This window comes from Aptenodytes patagonicus, chromosome 15, assembly GCF_965638725.1.
Source record: "Aptenodytes patagonicus chromosome 15, bAptPat1.pri.cur, whole genome shotgun sequence".
NCBI lineage: Eukaryota > Metazoa > Chordata > Aves > Sphenisciformes > Spheniscidae > Aptenodytes > Aptenodytes patagonicus.
The window spans coordinates 8688647-8703732 of record NC_134963.1 but is presented as its reverse complement, the minus strand read 5'-3'; the positions used below and the strand labels follow the sequence as shown (position 1 = coordinate 8703732).

Genomic DNA, 15086 nt, shown 5'->3' with positions numbered 1-15086 from the left:
AACTCATGACACGTTCCACCAGGAGCAAGGCTGCTCTCTCCTGCTCCACACTACCTTTGAGACACAAATACCTCTCCTCTCCTGCTCCACACTCCTTGGCCAGAGCCCCCCCGGCACGTATCACAGACAAAAGCCAACAGCTCTTCAGGGAGGTTTTTAGAAAACGCTTTGCCAAGATTTTGATGCATCCATTCTGAAATGCTTCCACATTCACAAAATTGTCACACCAGTAGAAGAAAAAATAGGTGAAAAAAGCAGGTGAAGTGAAAAGCACAGCTGCCAGAAAACAAGCCCAAAACCAGCACAATATCAGAGCAGATCTTCCATAACGTCCATTTAAAACTCTTTAGCAGCCTCCAGCCTCTCTGCTCCTGCACTCAGGCAGACTGAAGACTCCTTTCCATAAATTCCTATTCCGTAATAGCAAAGAAATATTTGGACTTGACAGACTTTCTGTTGAATCAATTCTCAAGGGAATTAAAAATAAAAGATTATTTCTAGTATTTCTTACATGACTGTACACACTGCCAACATCCCTCCCTCTTTTGACACATCTCAATGTATTTTAAGCACAGAGCGAAGGCCTCAGGGACTCACACTGCTGCCAGAACAACTCATCCTCTGGCACTAACCACCTCCCCAGCCCCAGCACGATGCCCCAGAGCTGGAGCGTGCCCCCAGGAAACACGCGTACCACAGCCCCAGCGCTGGGCAGGGAAAGCCCAACGTGAAAAGGGTGCTCCAGCCCCCAGTTCACGTCAACATCCCGCCACCAGAGACTCACCACAGAAGGACACGATGTGGCTGCTGTCCTCATGCACAAACTTCCTCGTCACCGCCTCTTCCATGATCTGCTTCACCTGTTGAGCAGAGGCCCAGTTAGAGAAAACGTTGAATTTCAGCCATAGACCAGAGTGAGGAGACCTGTGGTGGAGTGGGCATGAGATGCCCTGCTTGCTTTGTGCCTGTAAGGAAACCTCCTCTGCTCTCTGACTTCTCTAATCGCCTCTGACGGCGCAAGAGGTCTCATGGAGTAGCACTGCATCTTTGCTTGCCGAGCATCACCAGCTATTTCAAAAAGTCAGGTAATAAAAAGGGGATGTTTTGGTTTTGAGAAACTTCAAAGTGGGAAAACTATGAGCAGAGAATTAACTGCAGGAATCAAGCATCATTTAAATAAAAGACATCCTAATAAAGGTAACCAAATCTCATATTCAATGCTTTTACAGTATTTTTACATTCTTTCATTTTATGGGGATTTGACAAATTTCATGTGATACAGCTGTCCCAAATGACTGTAACTACCCGTCAATGCCGAAGTCAATGATCACCTGGCAGCAAATGTGACCAGGAATGCTATTTGCATAGCAATGCAACCAGCGCTGCCCTCCGACTGACTGAGTCTGTACTGCTCATGACACGTTACTGGCACTCATTTCAGTGCAATTAATCAAAAGGAAGCTGTCGTGTAGGTTGCACATCAGGGGCACAATTAGGAGAAGAAAATAAATAGGAACCCACATAAATTAGGAGCATAATTTTTGCGGACACAAGATGGGAGGTCAGACCTGCCAAGTAAGCAGGCTGCAGAGGACAGACTCTAGCCTTGGAGAAGCTCCTAGGACTGCCTGGCTACTCCACAGCAGCAGCTCAAAGGAGCCTGAGGAGTCAAGGACTACCAGAGCAAGAAATCCAAGTACCCCTAGCACTGCTGCTCTTCCACTGGTACCTGTCCCTGCCAGCACTGACACTGCCCAGCTCTCCCCCTCCCACTGAGAGCACCCCTTTCGTAGAATATAGACCCCTCAGACCTGTTTCGGAGATACAGCAAGGTCACTGTGTAGGTACTAATGAACTCCTTGTGCATTAAAGCTGTCTGTTACATATCCCCTCAGAGCCAGCAGGTACAACCACTGCTACGAGACTGGTTCCCCGTGGCTCAGCTTTAGCAGCTCAGACAGAACAGGATTAACCTGCAGGGCTCGGCCTCACCCTTCCAATGCAGAGCACTTCCCACGGTGCCTGCAGCCTCAACAGACGCACCTGAGCCAGCTCTCAGCTCTCCAGCCCACTCTCCCATGCAGCCCATGTTGCTTCCTCGGTATTTTGGAGCTAGGAAACTGGGCTAGACAGAGCTTTGTTCCAACCCTACACAGCAACTGCAGGTTACAAATTTGAGTCACTATGAAAGGAGAGGATTTTTTTAAGCGCCTAAGTTCCTATTTCCAGTGATCAGCTTCCGACGCAGACAGCAGACTGTCCCCCTCTTGCTGAACATCTCCTGTTGGAAGCAAGTTGTCCTCCCTCCACGTCTCCCACTGCTCCTGGCAGCTACCTTGCTGACGTTCCGAACTCAGTTATTCTCTACAAGGAGGACGTTGAAGGGAACACCAAAACACATGCTGCTGCTAAACAGTAATGGTTCTGGGCACCTCAAGCAACCTCGCACTCTCAACAGAAATTACTTCTCCCAGTGCCCACAGGCTGGGGGAATACTGCTTGGGGTGCTCTGACTTTCAGGGTGGGATTCTGCCTGAAATGCCCTTAAAGGTGGATGATGTGGGGGAATATGGTCCTGTGATCAGGGCCAAAGCACTTCCAGGGGAACGCAGAGCAGCTCTGCGAGCCGCCCCGGCTCTCAAGCAACATCACCTCCATTTGCCCCCACGCCTCTGTAGGACGCAGGAGCTGCACACAAGAGATGCGGAATTTAGTGCTCAGGGAGGTTTGAGCCTTGCTCAGAAAGCGCTGGAGAAGTAGGTGTTATTAATGAAGGTGGCAGCCCCAGACTGATGGCCCCATGAACCGCCCTAGCTCCGCCAGCCGCCGTCCTCCAGCCAGACTGCTTCCTCGACACCGTGTCCGCCACAGCCCCACTGGCTAAGCCCTGCCAGCTCATACCAGCAGACCACAGGATCTGCCGTCCCTCTGCCTGTCCCCCCATCACCCCGCAGCCCTGGTGCAAACACCTTTCCAGGCAGACCCCAGCTGTCCTGCTCCCGAGGTGCCGTGCCTCTTACAGCCAGCCTGTCCTACCCTGCTCGGAGCGGTGGTAACTTCCATCCTCAGCTGTCACCCTCCCTAATCCTGCTGAAATCAGCAAAAGTCCAGCTGAATGTTTGGTCCTTAAATGTTCAGTTCCTAGCCATCTTCCCTTTTAAATACGGAGCTGCCAGCGTGCCCAGATCTCATCTTCTAGTGCCTCTATAACATCTTGCTTTCCACTCTTTGCTTTCAAAAAATGCAGGGGAAGGGGTTCACAGTGCAGAGATGTGGGCATAAGAGAGGCTCTGCTTATCAAGATGTTCTCTCTAAAGGCACAGGGAGGAGGAAAAAACAGCAGGTCAAGACTTGGCCGAGCAAACCTTGCACGTATGAGAGACCTTTAATGGCATCATTTGGGGAACTGAACTCCTTTGCAAGATATAATCAAAGTCAGTTATGCACAGCTGACAGCTCAATAAAGGAAATCCTTTTACGAATATGGATTAAGAAAAAAGTCATATTTAAAGCCAAAAGCATCTCTCTGCATGTCAAAGCAATCAGGTCAGCTCCCTGTGCCACTCTGCTCGACGGGCTGGGTGACTAACAGAGCCTGCTCGCGAACCCGGGGGGAGCAGGACTCGCACAGTGATTTCACCTGTATCCCAGCAGCTCAGATGAGCTGACAGTGAGTCAGGAACTCGCAGCAGGGAATGTCACTGAGATGTGGACCTCGGGACTGGAGGTGGCTCAGAGCGCTGGGAAATTCCCCTGGACACGGCACGATACAGCTCCTGCAGTCACATCCCGACTCTGCGCTCGGAGCAGCGACTCCAGCTGCAGGAATGCCCCGGGCACGGAGGGCTCCGCTTCTCACAGAGCTGCAGAAAAGCTCCCTCTACCTCAGTGCTTTATCGTGGCAAGTGGCCAAAAACCGCAGCTGTCCCTTATCAGGGCACCTTCCGGAAAGGCGAGGCCAGGTGAGGACAGCAAGCCCTTCATTTCATTACGCCCGGCGTGCAGTTTTGCCCCTTGTACTGTTGCCATGTCAATATCCTAACTCAGGCTTCGCAGCTCCAGCAGTGTTTTATTTTAAACTTCAACAACAGAAGGAACACTGAAACAGAAATGGGGACAGAGCAAGTCCCAGCAACAGGAAAGGAGTCCTTCTCTTTGGTTTGCTGCATTATAGCGAGACATATCCCTTGACCTTGGCTGCAGTGGTGAATCAGAGATGGGAAGCAGCACGCACCTCTCGTCCACCAGAACAGATTTCTTCCTTTTCCCCCATCTGACGTTACAAGTGTCTAACAAAGACACGCCAATCCCTCCTTTAGAGACCCTGATCGGCCTAAGAACCGTCACCAACCACCCCCTTGTTGCAGCCCTGGCAGACGCCCAGCGATGCACGCCTTGGGGCCCTCAGGGATTCCCCAAAATCAGGCTCTCCCTGCAGGTTGAGCTGCCTTCTTCGAGATGGCTCACGGCCCTCACCTGGCCGGGCTGAGCTTCCTCCGTCAGTGGGTCATGGGCACTTCTCCCTCACACATCCAACTAACCTGCTAGAAAACAATGAACAGATATAAAATGTACCCTCACAGCCACAGTGGTCTGCTCGCAGCCCCAGGGGCTTGTTCCTGCCTCCCTGCTCCTCCCGGCAGTTGAAGGGATACAACTGCTCATGGGGCCATGCTGCCAACCACGGCAGATATTGCTTTAAAAAAAAAAAAAGAGTGGGGATTTTTAAATTCCAATCAGGTCATCAGTTCTCGGGATCTGAATTTTTTTCTGCAACATTGTGATCAGGAACCACCAGGGAAGTCAGCCTCTCTATGAATCACCCAAAAGCGTAAACCGAGAATCCGTATTTTAAACCCCCTAAAATACACTTGGGAATCAATGCACACGGTTTGTTACCAGCTTCTGATTAAAATTAGGAGCATATTCAAATTAAAGCAGTATATTCAAATACTTGTCAGCCGCCCTTCAGGCGAGCCATCGTCTCGCTGCTCTGACGGCAACACCCGCAGTCACACCTACCGCAGGACTGCCTTCTGTGGGGCAGGGACCATCTGGTTATTCAGTGCCTGCGGAGCAACCAGCACAGCGGGACTCCAGCTCTGACCGGGCATCTTGGTGCCAACACAGCAGAAACAACCTGCACTCTCAAGGCACACAAAAAACAACCTTCCAGGAGACGCAGTTTAGTGGAAAATTACTTATTAAAAGAAAAAAAAAAAACCCACGCTGTATTGACTGAGGTTGTCACACTGAACAAAATAAATCAAAGATATCTAAAGAAATAGAAATGGAAAGGGCATCGCAACGAGGGCACTCACCTGACATGAAGGGCTAGAGCAGAACGGGAGCAGCTATACAACAAATACAAAGCCCCAGTAGGTAGGGGCCAGACAGACAGATACAGTCTTGTAACAGAAAACAAGTGTTATACCGAGACAGTTTTCAAACAAAACAATCTTACATTTGCCCATAAATGGACACGGCTGGCATCTGTAGGACAGCTCCGACCCAGAGAACCCCAAAACTCTTGACAGGTCTCCTATGCTGTTGTCTGCAGATCCCGAAGGACTCTCCCACCTGGACCCTAGCCCCTCCACAGCCAGCTGGGATCACAAACACCGCAGCAGCAGCAGCCACCTGCCACGGCGCTCCCGGATCCTCTCCTGAAAGCAAAGCGGGTTTGTGACACTGCGGGGATGGAGGACGCCAGCTAACCCATGTTTGGCTCACTCCATAGAGGAGGCCTGAACAGCCTCTAACTATGCTGCATTTCAGCATTTTAATGCTAATTCTCATATTGTAGCCAGAACAATCTCAACAAATGAAGCTGCCCACTCTTTATCTAAAGCCAGCCTAAGGAAAATGAGATGTTTGCTCTTCTTTTACTAGAAAGGAAATTAAAACAGCAACTAATAATTTAGCTGTAGGTAAACTCGAGAGGAATATCATAAAGTATTCCACAAAAATAAAAACACTCCTCCTGGCTCCAGCTGTGAGCACAGGACAAGTCACCCCCTGCTCTGGGAGGGTCACAGGGACACCCCACAACAAGGTGTCCGCACCAACTCAACAGCATTAACTGCAGTTCCAAAAATACAACAGAAGACAGGCTGGTCTCGACGTTACCATCTGAATCACTGACTCGTGAACAAGTGAGCTAGTCCTTCTCTGCTTCACGTGCACGTCTGAATTACAAGGAAAACAATTTTTTTTCCTCCTTGCCCCACCTCCAAAGCCGGATACAAGAGCCACGGGCCTTGAGAAGAGCTCTTCGGTTATGGCATTCATCAGGGGCATCAGGAATCCCAGGCGCACCCACTTCAGACCAGGGATTTGAGCTTGCACCCCCATGCCTCCAGTGAGGCTCCTGATCCCAGAGGTCTCTGCCTCTCCTTTGGTTCCCCTTGGCCTGGCCAGCTCCATCACAGCCGAAGCATTGCTATTAAAATTTTGTTTGACAAACCGCTTCCCCCCCCCCCCTTCAAAAATAAATGAAAACAAAACCTTACCTATCCAACAGCCCCCAGACCCCAATGAGGGATGCAGGCTTAGATTTCTCTGCTACAAAATTCCCAGGGTTAGGCTTCATCTCAGCGTCCAATTTTCCCATAACAGAGCTTCATAACCGTACCCAGTCCCAGCTGTCATTTACACTGGTGGAGCAAGCCAAATATTACAGCAGTTACAATAACCACCAAGGTGCAGAGATCAGGAGCAAATAACTCTGGGTTTAATTAGTCTAAGGCAATATTGACTCACAACTCTGTTTTACCTGGCTGGATTTTTCCAGGCAAGTCACCATACAACCTGTATTCTAGATTTTTCAGTGATGTTTACAGTCACCATTTTCCCTGCCATGCTTCTTGCAAAGCCTTTTGCTGGTTATCAAGGCATTTGTATTGAAGCACAGCGTCTCCCGTATATTTGGCCATGCTCATAACTCCGTGGAATTGTTTATAGCAAGCCAGATGCAAACAGAGTCCCCAGCTTGATCCTTTTCCCGGTCCTGTTTTGAGGTGAAGCTCGGTCACTTCGCCAAAAGGGCGGCAGGACAGCGAGCTCTGCGCAATACGGCTGCGGCGACGCTCCCAGGCATGGGCCTGTTTGCTAGACCCAGCCTCACGGGTCCCGGAGACAGGACCCTGGAAGACGGCCTCTGGTATGGAGACACGCAGGTAACTGAGCAGCGAGGCCGACAGCTCAGACTCCTTTGTCCCCCCTCCAAAGGGGCAAAGCAGCCAGACACCGAAGCATGTGCAGCCAGGGCAATGGGAGAGCAGAAACCAGCTCTGATTTCAGCCCCTGTAGTGGGACTTTCCACAAGAAGAGTCATATAAATAAAAGCTACAGTAAAATAAATGCCTCCAGTGATTGAGTTGGTCTTTGCAGAAGTATGTTTTTAGAAACTGATATCGATCTGGTTTGGTCAGAAACAGTAAGACCTTCAGCCGAAACAAAAGATTTACAGTACAAAATACAGTGGAAATTAAGATGCCTTCTGCTACCTCTGAACATCCACCTCTGCATGGGATGTCAAGGATTTGGGTGGGATGAGATGATGCAACACCAGAGCCAGGCAGCTGCACTGCCTGTATCCTCTCAGACTCCACCTTAGGCAACCAAGCACTGACTATTACGGTGCCAGACAAAACTAGTCTGCTCACCAGCGGCACTGCAATAGCTCTGAAAAATCCCGGCAGATACAGGAGGAGCCTTGGAAATCCCTCCTCCTCCCCATCTCTTTTTAACAGACTGCAGGAAGATGACTCCTATCCCAAGTAAATATGCAGGGAATCAGAAAGAGCATCCCAAGAAGCATCCAGCACAAACAAGCGCTGTGTTCAGGATCTACAACTGCTGCTTGTCATTCAAGTCTCCTCGCCAAATCTCAATGCATTTCCTTTCCAGGAACTTGTTTAATCTGTTCTTCTATAGGTTAAAAAACCCCAAAACTAAACAAAAAAAACCCAAACAAAAAAACCCCCACATTGATGACATAGGCTTTAAACTTGGTTTGCTTTTGTATGTTCACTTTTCAAATTCTTTTATGAGCTGGTGCTTTCTCATTCTCATTGCAGTCTTTAAGTGCTGCTTTGATTATGTATTTGGAAGTTAATTCTAGCACTTAAAAATCCCATTTCACATGTTAGTTTTGGTGCAACAAGTCCACGTGGGCACTCCTTGATGTAATCTGAGCATTTCTTTAATTGCTTCTCCCAACCAAGGTCTCCTTCCAGGAATAAACTCTGGTTAAGCTCCACAGGAAACAGTTTCCCATACACTGTGCAAGACCTGTCCATGTAGCACTACAGTATTATCACTTCTCAGGTATTATGAAATGCTAAAGGATCACTTAGTGAAGCGGATGCAATATTAAGACGATCCTAGGCACGTCTGTATTCACAAGGACAAACGTAATTCACTTGCACCGCAGCTCCAGCAGTCACGCTGCAGGGCTTTGCCACCAGGTCACCCAGCTAACGTTTCCCGGCAGAAACGCGAGGCCGGTTTTTGTCTCCGGCTCTTAGGTTGGCTGGTACCAAAGGTGGTTCAGCGTCCAAGGCAAAGCAAGCGCAGAATCTCTGTTCAGCTCTAGGACACAAAGACATTACCCCAAACCCCAAGTCTTCTACTTCTGGACTGTCCACTCCGGTGCCCACAGAAGTCTCTGTGGGGCACAGCACGCTGGGGATAGCGGCCAGAAAAAAAAAAGAGTACGTCCAATCGCACCGCCTGCACTGCAGCTAAAAGCCACTTTTTCAGCTAAAGCGGAACTTCTCAGTCCAATACCTCTCACAAACCAGACTTACCTCCTCATCTGAAAATGAAATGTCTTCCTATTGCCTGTCTTGTTGCTTTAGCCGACAAAGCTACAACATCCTTTTTTAGCAGACTTGTTTATAAAACTCACATTATCAAACTCAGTGTTGCAAGATATAGTTTCTTATCTTTCCAGCAACAAACACCCTGACTATTCCAAACGCAAGTGCCAGACAGACTTTTCCAGCCCCATCACAAGTTGCAGCCAAGCTCTGCCACTTAGATAAGTTTACTAGCTGACCACTAAATAATTCCAATTAATTGTGCTCCAGTCAGTTAAAATACTGCCAGAGTACATGCACTATGTATACCCAGAGACCTGAGGGATTCTCGCCAGCCATTTCGATGGACCAACAGAGAACATGGGCCCCTCGCACCGCGGGAGGACAGCACGGGGACAGCTCTAATGGCACCATGCACTTTACATGCACTAGCCTCTAAAGCCGTTTGGCAGCTCCATATTCTTGCTGCCACAGAAACATTGATCGCAATCCTACCAGCTGAGACCTTTGGCTTTTCTAAAAGTCTTATTTAATTATTTATCACTGCTGACTAAATAAAACATAGCACCTTCTGCAGCTGGGGTACCATCCACGTGACACACGTGGGATTTCCAGGCCAGCCAGCAGACCTTCCCCAGGAACCACGTGTACTCACGGTTGGGAACTGGGCTGAGTCTCCTTGGGGGGTAAGGAGGAAGAAGGTGTTAATGCATATAAAGTCTGAATATTTGGACAGTTTGCTGGAAAAGAAATCAAAAAGACATTAAATGGAAGGGTCCATAATGCAACATTGTACCCTGGGGGAAACAGGAACGATCCCAGCGACGTATATTTGCTGACAGTATTTTGCACCAGACCTTCTTCATAGGGCAGCAACTTTTGGCCAAAAATCCATACATGCAACACTAATTTAAGATCACTTAAGATCGTGTTATAGCTGGTTCTATTCCTGTTGTGCTTGTCAAACGCAAATTTCCATGCCGTATGTTGGCACTGCTGCTACTGCTAGCTGCAAGATCCTCAATAAAGACGACGCAACGTTTCAGGAAAAACTTTAGTCATTTCTGTTTTCAACGCCTGATCTCAAAGCTTTACTACCCTGTTTTGTTCTGTACCACAAAGCTTCTGTTTTCCAAGGTGCTAAATGTTACGCTGACAAGCATTTTGGATTCAATTAGCAAACATGGCAAAGACTGACACTATTTGCACTGAAACCAGGTGCAACTTCCAGCCCCGAATTGCTTTGAAGTCCTGAATCTGTGCAAAACCAGGTATTTCCATGGCAACGGCCAGGACGCCACAAGGAGAAGAGGATGACATTTTGGCAGCAGAGAGGAGAGGCTGGGTGGGGAGGAAGGAGGCTCCTCTGGCATACAGATCTCGTCTCCCTGAACGCCGAGAAGGAAGATGAAGGAAGGAGGAAAGCAGCACGAAACCTATTCTGGGTATGAAAGATCTAGCCAGGGGTTTCTGGAGTATGAGAGCGCTTCCGCACACCGCTGCTTTTATCTTCAAAAGTACAGAAAATGGTCCCCAGTGATTAGTAATACTCTTTTCAGAAGAGATCGATGCAGGCAATCGAGAAATGCTGCATTAAAGCCGTCTGTTTACTTTTGATATAGGAACATTTGAAAAAGGCTGACCTGGGTGCTTGAGAGACATCAGAAGGTCCCTCTGCAAACAGCAGCTTTCATTACAGATCTGCAGCTTATCATCCTCATCTTCATTTTGCCTGAACAGTTTTGACAGCTACACAAAGGCCTTTTTTTTTTTTTTTAAATTGGCCTTGAGAACATGTAAAGCTATCAACATTAATTTTGCAAATCCTAATAACATTAAATTAATTTACAACTTTCTACCAATCCAGAATGAAACAGCTGGCGTTGACACCTGCAATCTGATATTTTGGAACCACAGGCATATGTACACGCTCCGGAAAAACAAACCCAAGCTGCAAAAATATTGCTCTTACCAGTCACTCCGTGTTACTTAGCCACGAACTAGACAATATGGCTGCGTAGCGGGGGCACTTCATTTAAAGGGTGGGAGAAAGAGAGACTGACTGTTGTCCCTATGATATATGATGATGGAATTAGTCAACAGCTACACAGTGACAACCATTCAAGCTGTTGAAAAATAAACAATATATCCGATAGAAGACCGCGGGACATCAGCAAGTGAGCAGGCTGTGGTCAATCAATAACAGTTTTAAAAAAAATTCTAAGAACAGGCAGCAAAATGTTCAATACAGGCACAGCAGTTATTGATGAGTAAAAGACTTAAAGCTACTTGCTGAATGGCAAGTTAAATATAAACTAAGTTGTTGCAGAAGAATAAGCAAGGCAACTGTTTACTTTCATACTCCATTCAGCTTTTCACACAACTCATTATCCAGGCACAGTGTAGCACAGCCTGTATTTCACAGGGAACACCTGCTTCCCCACCTATTCTTGTACGCAATGCAATTACCTGGAGGTAATCAAAAACATACCACAGGATTCTCCTCTATTAAAAATGAAACTTGCAAAAGAAGGGGAGGAGCATGGGTTGCAAGAAGAATATTTTTAGTGGAGAATCCAACACCCTTTTAAACCTGGATATTTCAGGCTCTGGGTTTTTAAAGAAGCCTCATTCCATCTGATAAAAGCTCTAAAAAAATCAGAGAGGATTTGGTTATGCTTCTCATCCCGCATAACAGGAAAGAGGATTCCTCAGAAAGTCGTACTTCCACTCCTTCCCTTGCAGTCTGCTGATAAATAGTCAATTTTGCAGCTTTCAGGATGAGTTTGATTTATTATAAGCATATGGGGGGGGGGGGGAAGACGGTGCTAGTGCAACTCATTTCAACCTGCAAATCTTCTTAAAAATAAAAATGCATTAACAATGGAAACAACCAAATATCGAAGTCCATTTGCTCACTGTGGTGCTTTGGGTAATTTCATTTACTGTTTAACTACCTTCTCTAATCAGACCTTGTCTTCACAATATTTTATTCCTTCAGTTATCGCACTAGGACGACAGATGGTGCGTGGCTTCCCAAGTATGATCCATGGCTGTCCGCAGTCTCAGTGGAGCTCACCTGCACTTGAGGACCTCAGCAGATCACTCAGAGCCACAGCTGAAGCAAAACCAGACATGATCTAATAAAATGAGAATATGCAGTTTTGTGAAAGGTTAAAATTCCAGGGCGGGGGGGGGGGGGGGGGGGGGGGAGGGGAAGGAGATTTCTGCAGTTGGCCCTTTCTACTGCTCCTTGGAGTCTGCACAAGCTCCTGACTTATCCTGAAGTCAGTCTAGGAGAGGAAGAAAAAACAAAAGCATGAGCAAAACGGGCCTAACGAGCAGGGAGCAACAGGCAAAAGAACGCCCCACCAGCTCCCAATTTCAGGGATGCTGCTAAATAATTAGCTACATCACCCATGGGATCATGTTTCCCCAGTTTTTTTTAAATCCTAACAGAGCAAAGCCCAGGTGGAGAGACCGCAGGGCATGGGTCTGTCATGGCACTCACCCACCTGTGTGGCGGTGCACAAACAGCCCCACCTCGCTGGTCCAAGGCCGCTGCCAGGTCTCACTGCTTCCAGCAAGCACTGAGCTGGGAGAAACCTGAAGGAAAGTGCAACCACCCGGTGCCTGCGCGGGCAAAGAACCCGCACCCGCACCGATGTCCCAAGGCAGAGCCCAGAGCGATGAGACCACCAGAAAAAAATCTCTGCTCTGCATCAGCACTGCCCTTGCTAAAGGGCTGCTGGAGAGATACTAGACCGTGTCAAACACCCACGTCATGGCACCGTGATGCGTTGGCTGGTGGCATTTCACCAGGGCAGAAGGGCTTTCCCCATACATCACCTCTCTCCTTCAATCTTTACTTGCATTCACCAATCCCTCGTACAATGTTTATTTTATCAAAAGCCAGCAGGAAGGGCACATCACAACCCTCAGCTCTCCTCCCCTAGGCACAAGCCCCACTTTCTTCAAGCACACAGCCCCTGAAGGAAGAGCAAATGGAGAGAAGGCCAGTACTGAACGCCAGCACAGATGCTCATGTGCACTGACAGCCTGCAGAGGCCACAGCGGTCTCCAGGACGCTCCCATCCGCTGGCTGAGCAGTTCAACCGGCACGCCGACGGGCAATCCTCACCTCCCATTCTGCAGCAGCAGCCGATGCACAGTCTGCTGTTTTGTCTCCCTCTGCTCAGGAGGAGTCGCAGACAGATGGTAATAATGAGATGTCAGCTTTATCCACGATGCTAAATAAATGTCATACCCTTTTTCTGGTTTAATAGCTGTTGCCAAGGCAACAAGTAGTATTCCTTACCACCACACCCAGCACAGGATTAAAGGTGGGAAGTGGCCTGGATGAACAGCCAAACACGCTGCGCTGTCACCATCCCCAGACCTACCACCCACGGGTCTTGTTCACCCTACACCAAGCAGTGTCTCCAGCCTGGACGTTCCACTTTCCGGAGCCTGTAAGCTGGATATCAAGATGCTCGTAAGACCAGAAACAAAACATCACACCCTCCAAAATCCCAGGGGAGGTGACCTGTGGGGACAGACCACTGGCAGGAGATGACAACAGCTCCCGGCGATCCAGCGCTCCACCACACGGCAGAGCAAGTCCAAGTTCCCCTGCAGCGGGTCCCGTGACATTCAGCCGCTTCAGACTCAGCAGCCACAGACGGGTGGCTCAGACGGCCCCGCTGGCCCACGCAGCCCACCTCCACGCACAAGCAACACACGAACCACGCGGCAGAGCAGTGGGACTCAGCTCCCTGTCTAGATCTACCGTCAGCTCACTGTGATAATGCTACACACATTATAAACGCTAAGCTCTGCACAGACAGAAGGAGCTTGAGGCAGCTCAGCATAAAACACAGTATAAACTAACAGAGAGCCAAAGATGCCCGAGAAGAGAGACCAGAGCAAGCAGATGTAAAACGCCATCGCTTTGCATTGGACGCACACACACACATGTGCACATTCCCCATTTTCTTGGCTGGCTGCTGCACGCAGCCCCGTCCGTGCCGGGCTCTCCAACACCCGGCTGCCTCCCACCCTGCGAAAGAGCACTTCGCTGCAACGAGGGGTTCGTCCCATCCCAGCTCCCAAGGTGAGCAGGCACTGGGAGTCGCCCCTTTTTCCCCGCAGAAAATCGTAAGTTGTGAGAGCGGCTCTGCCACCAGCGAAAGGCAATTTTCAAAAGATACAGGACATTGGGGTGCCAAAATTCACCGGTGCTTCAGGGATGCTCCTCCACCTTCCCAGGAACCGGGCAGCCACGCTTCGCCCGGCAGCTGGAGCCCACGCCGCACGGGGTGGGCTCACGCTGCGACCCGTTGCCCTGCTCGGGGTTGGGGTTTTTTTGGGGGGACTGTTAAATTCGCTGCAGCAGCACCGGGACGCTGCGAGCAGGCGAGCCCGGCGCCGGGGCTCCCCTCCGGTGAGGGTCCCGTCGCAGACGCCCATCACCGCGGGGCGGGGGTCACCGAGCCCTGACAGGGGACCGGGGGGACGGGGCTGCTCCCGCGGGGGCCGCCGCGGTCCCGCACCCACCTCCTTCTTGACGGTGCGCAGCAGCCGCTGCCGGGTCTCCGCCTCTGTGGGGAGAAGGGGGAGAGGCCCGTTAGTGCGGCCCGGCCCGGCCCCGCCGCCCGCGGCCCCGGCCCCGGCCCGGCCGCCCGCCCTACCCGCCGGGGCCGCCGCCATGGCCGCGCTCCTCCGCTCCGCAGCGCCGGCAGACTGGCGGCGGAGCCGCTCCGCGGGGCCGGGCCGGGCCGGGCCGACCGGGCCGCACCGCCCACCCGCGCCCGCCGGGGTGGGGCCGCCGCCGCCGCCGCCAATCCGCGCGCGCCGCTGGGCGACGGGCAGCGGGCACCCCCGGCAACGGGCGGCCCTCGGGGGGCGAGCCCAGCCGGGCCCCGGCCCTCAAGGGGGACCTCAACCGGGCCCGGACCCTCGGTGGGCGGACCCCAACTAGGCCCGGCCCCTCAGTGGGGACCGCAACCGGGACCCCAGATCCCAGGGGCTCACCACCACCAGGCACCCCCCAACTGGGGACACCCTCCCAGCGAGGCCCCAGCACCCCCCAACCCGGGGCCGAGGTGCCCCGAGGTGACCGGGGACGGCGACCCGCGGGGCTGGGTGACATGGAGACGGGGCGCAGGCCGCAGCCGGGGTGAACCCTTGGTGTGTCCCTGCATATGGGTCTGCTTTGGGGCGGGCGCAGCCGGCAGTGTCCGGCACCCTACGGGGCTTTGG

At 50.8% G+C, this 15086-nt stretch overlaps 1 protein-coding gene across 7 annotated transcripts in view; it reads right to left on the bottom strand.

Moving 5' to 3' along the window:
- Positions 1-14561, bottom strand: part of SGSM1 (small G protein signaling modulator 1) — a 50300-nt gene extending 35739 nt beyond the window's left edge. For all 7 annotated transcript variants that reach the window (XM_076352585.1, XM_076352587.1, XM_076352591.1 and 4 more), the window contains exons 1-3: positions 14516-14561; positions 14382-14425; positions 785-860 (exon numbers count right to left, since the gene is read on the bottom strand). In XM_076352585.1, the coding sequence (XP_076208700.1) occupies positions 785-860; positions 14382-14425; positions 14516-14534 (139 nt within the window). In that variant the 5' untranslated portion in view covers positions 14535-14561. The remainder of the gene's footprint in view (positions 1-784; positions 861-14381; positions 14426-14515) is intronic.
- Positions 14562-15086: the final 525 nt, after the last annotated feature.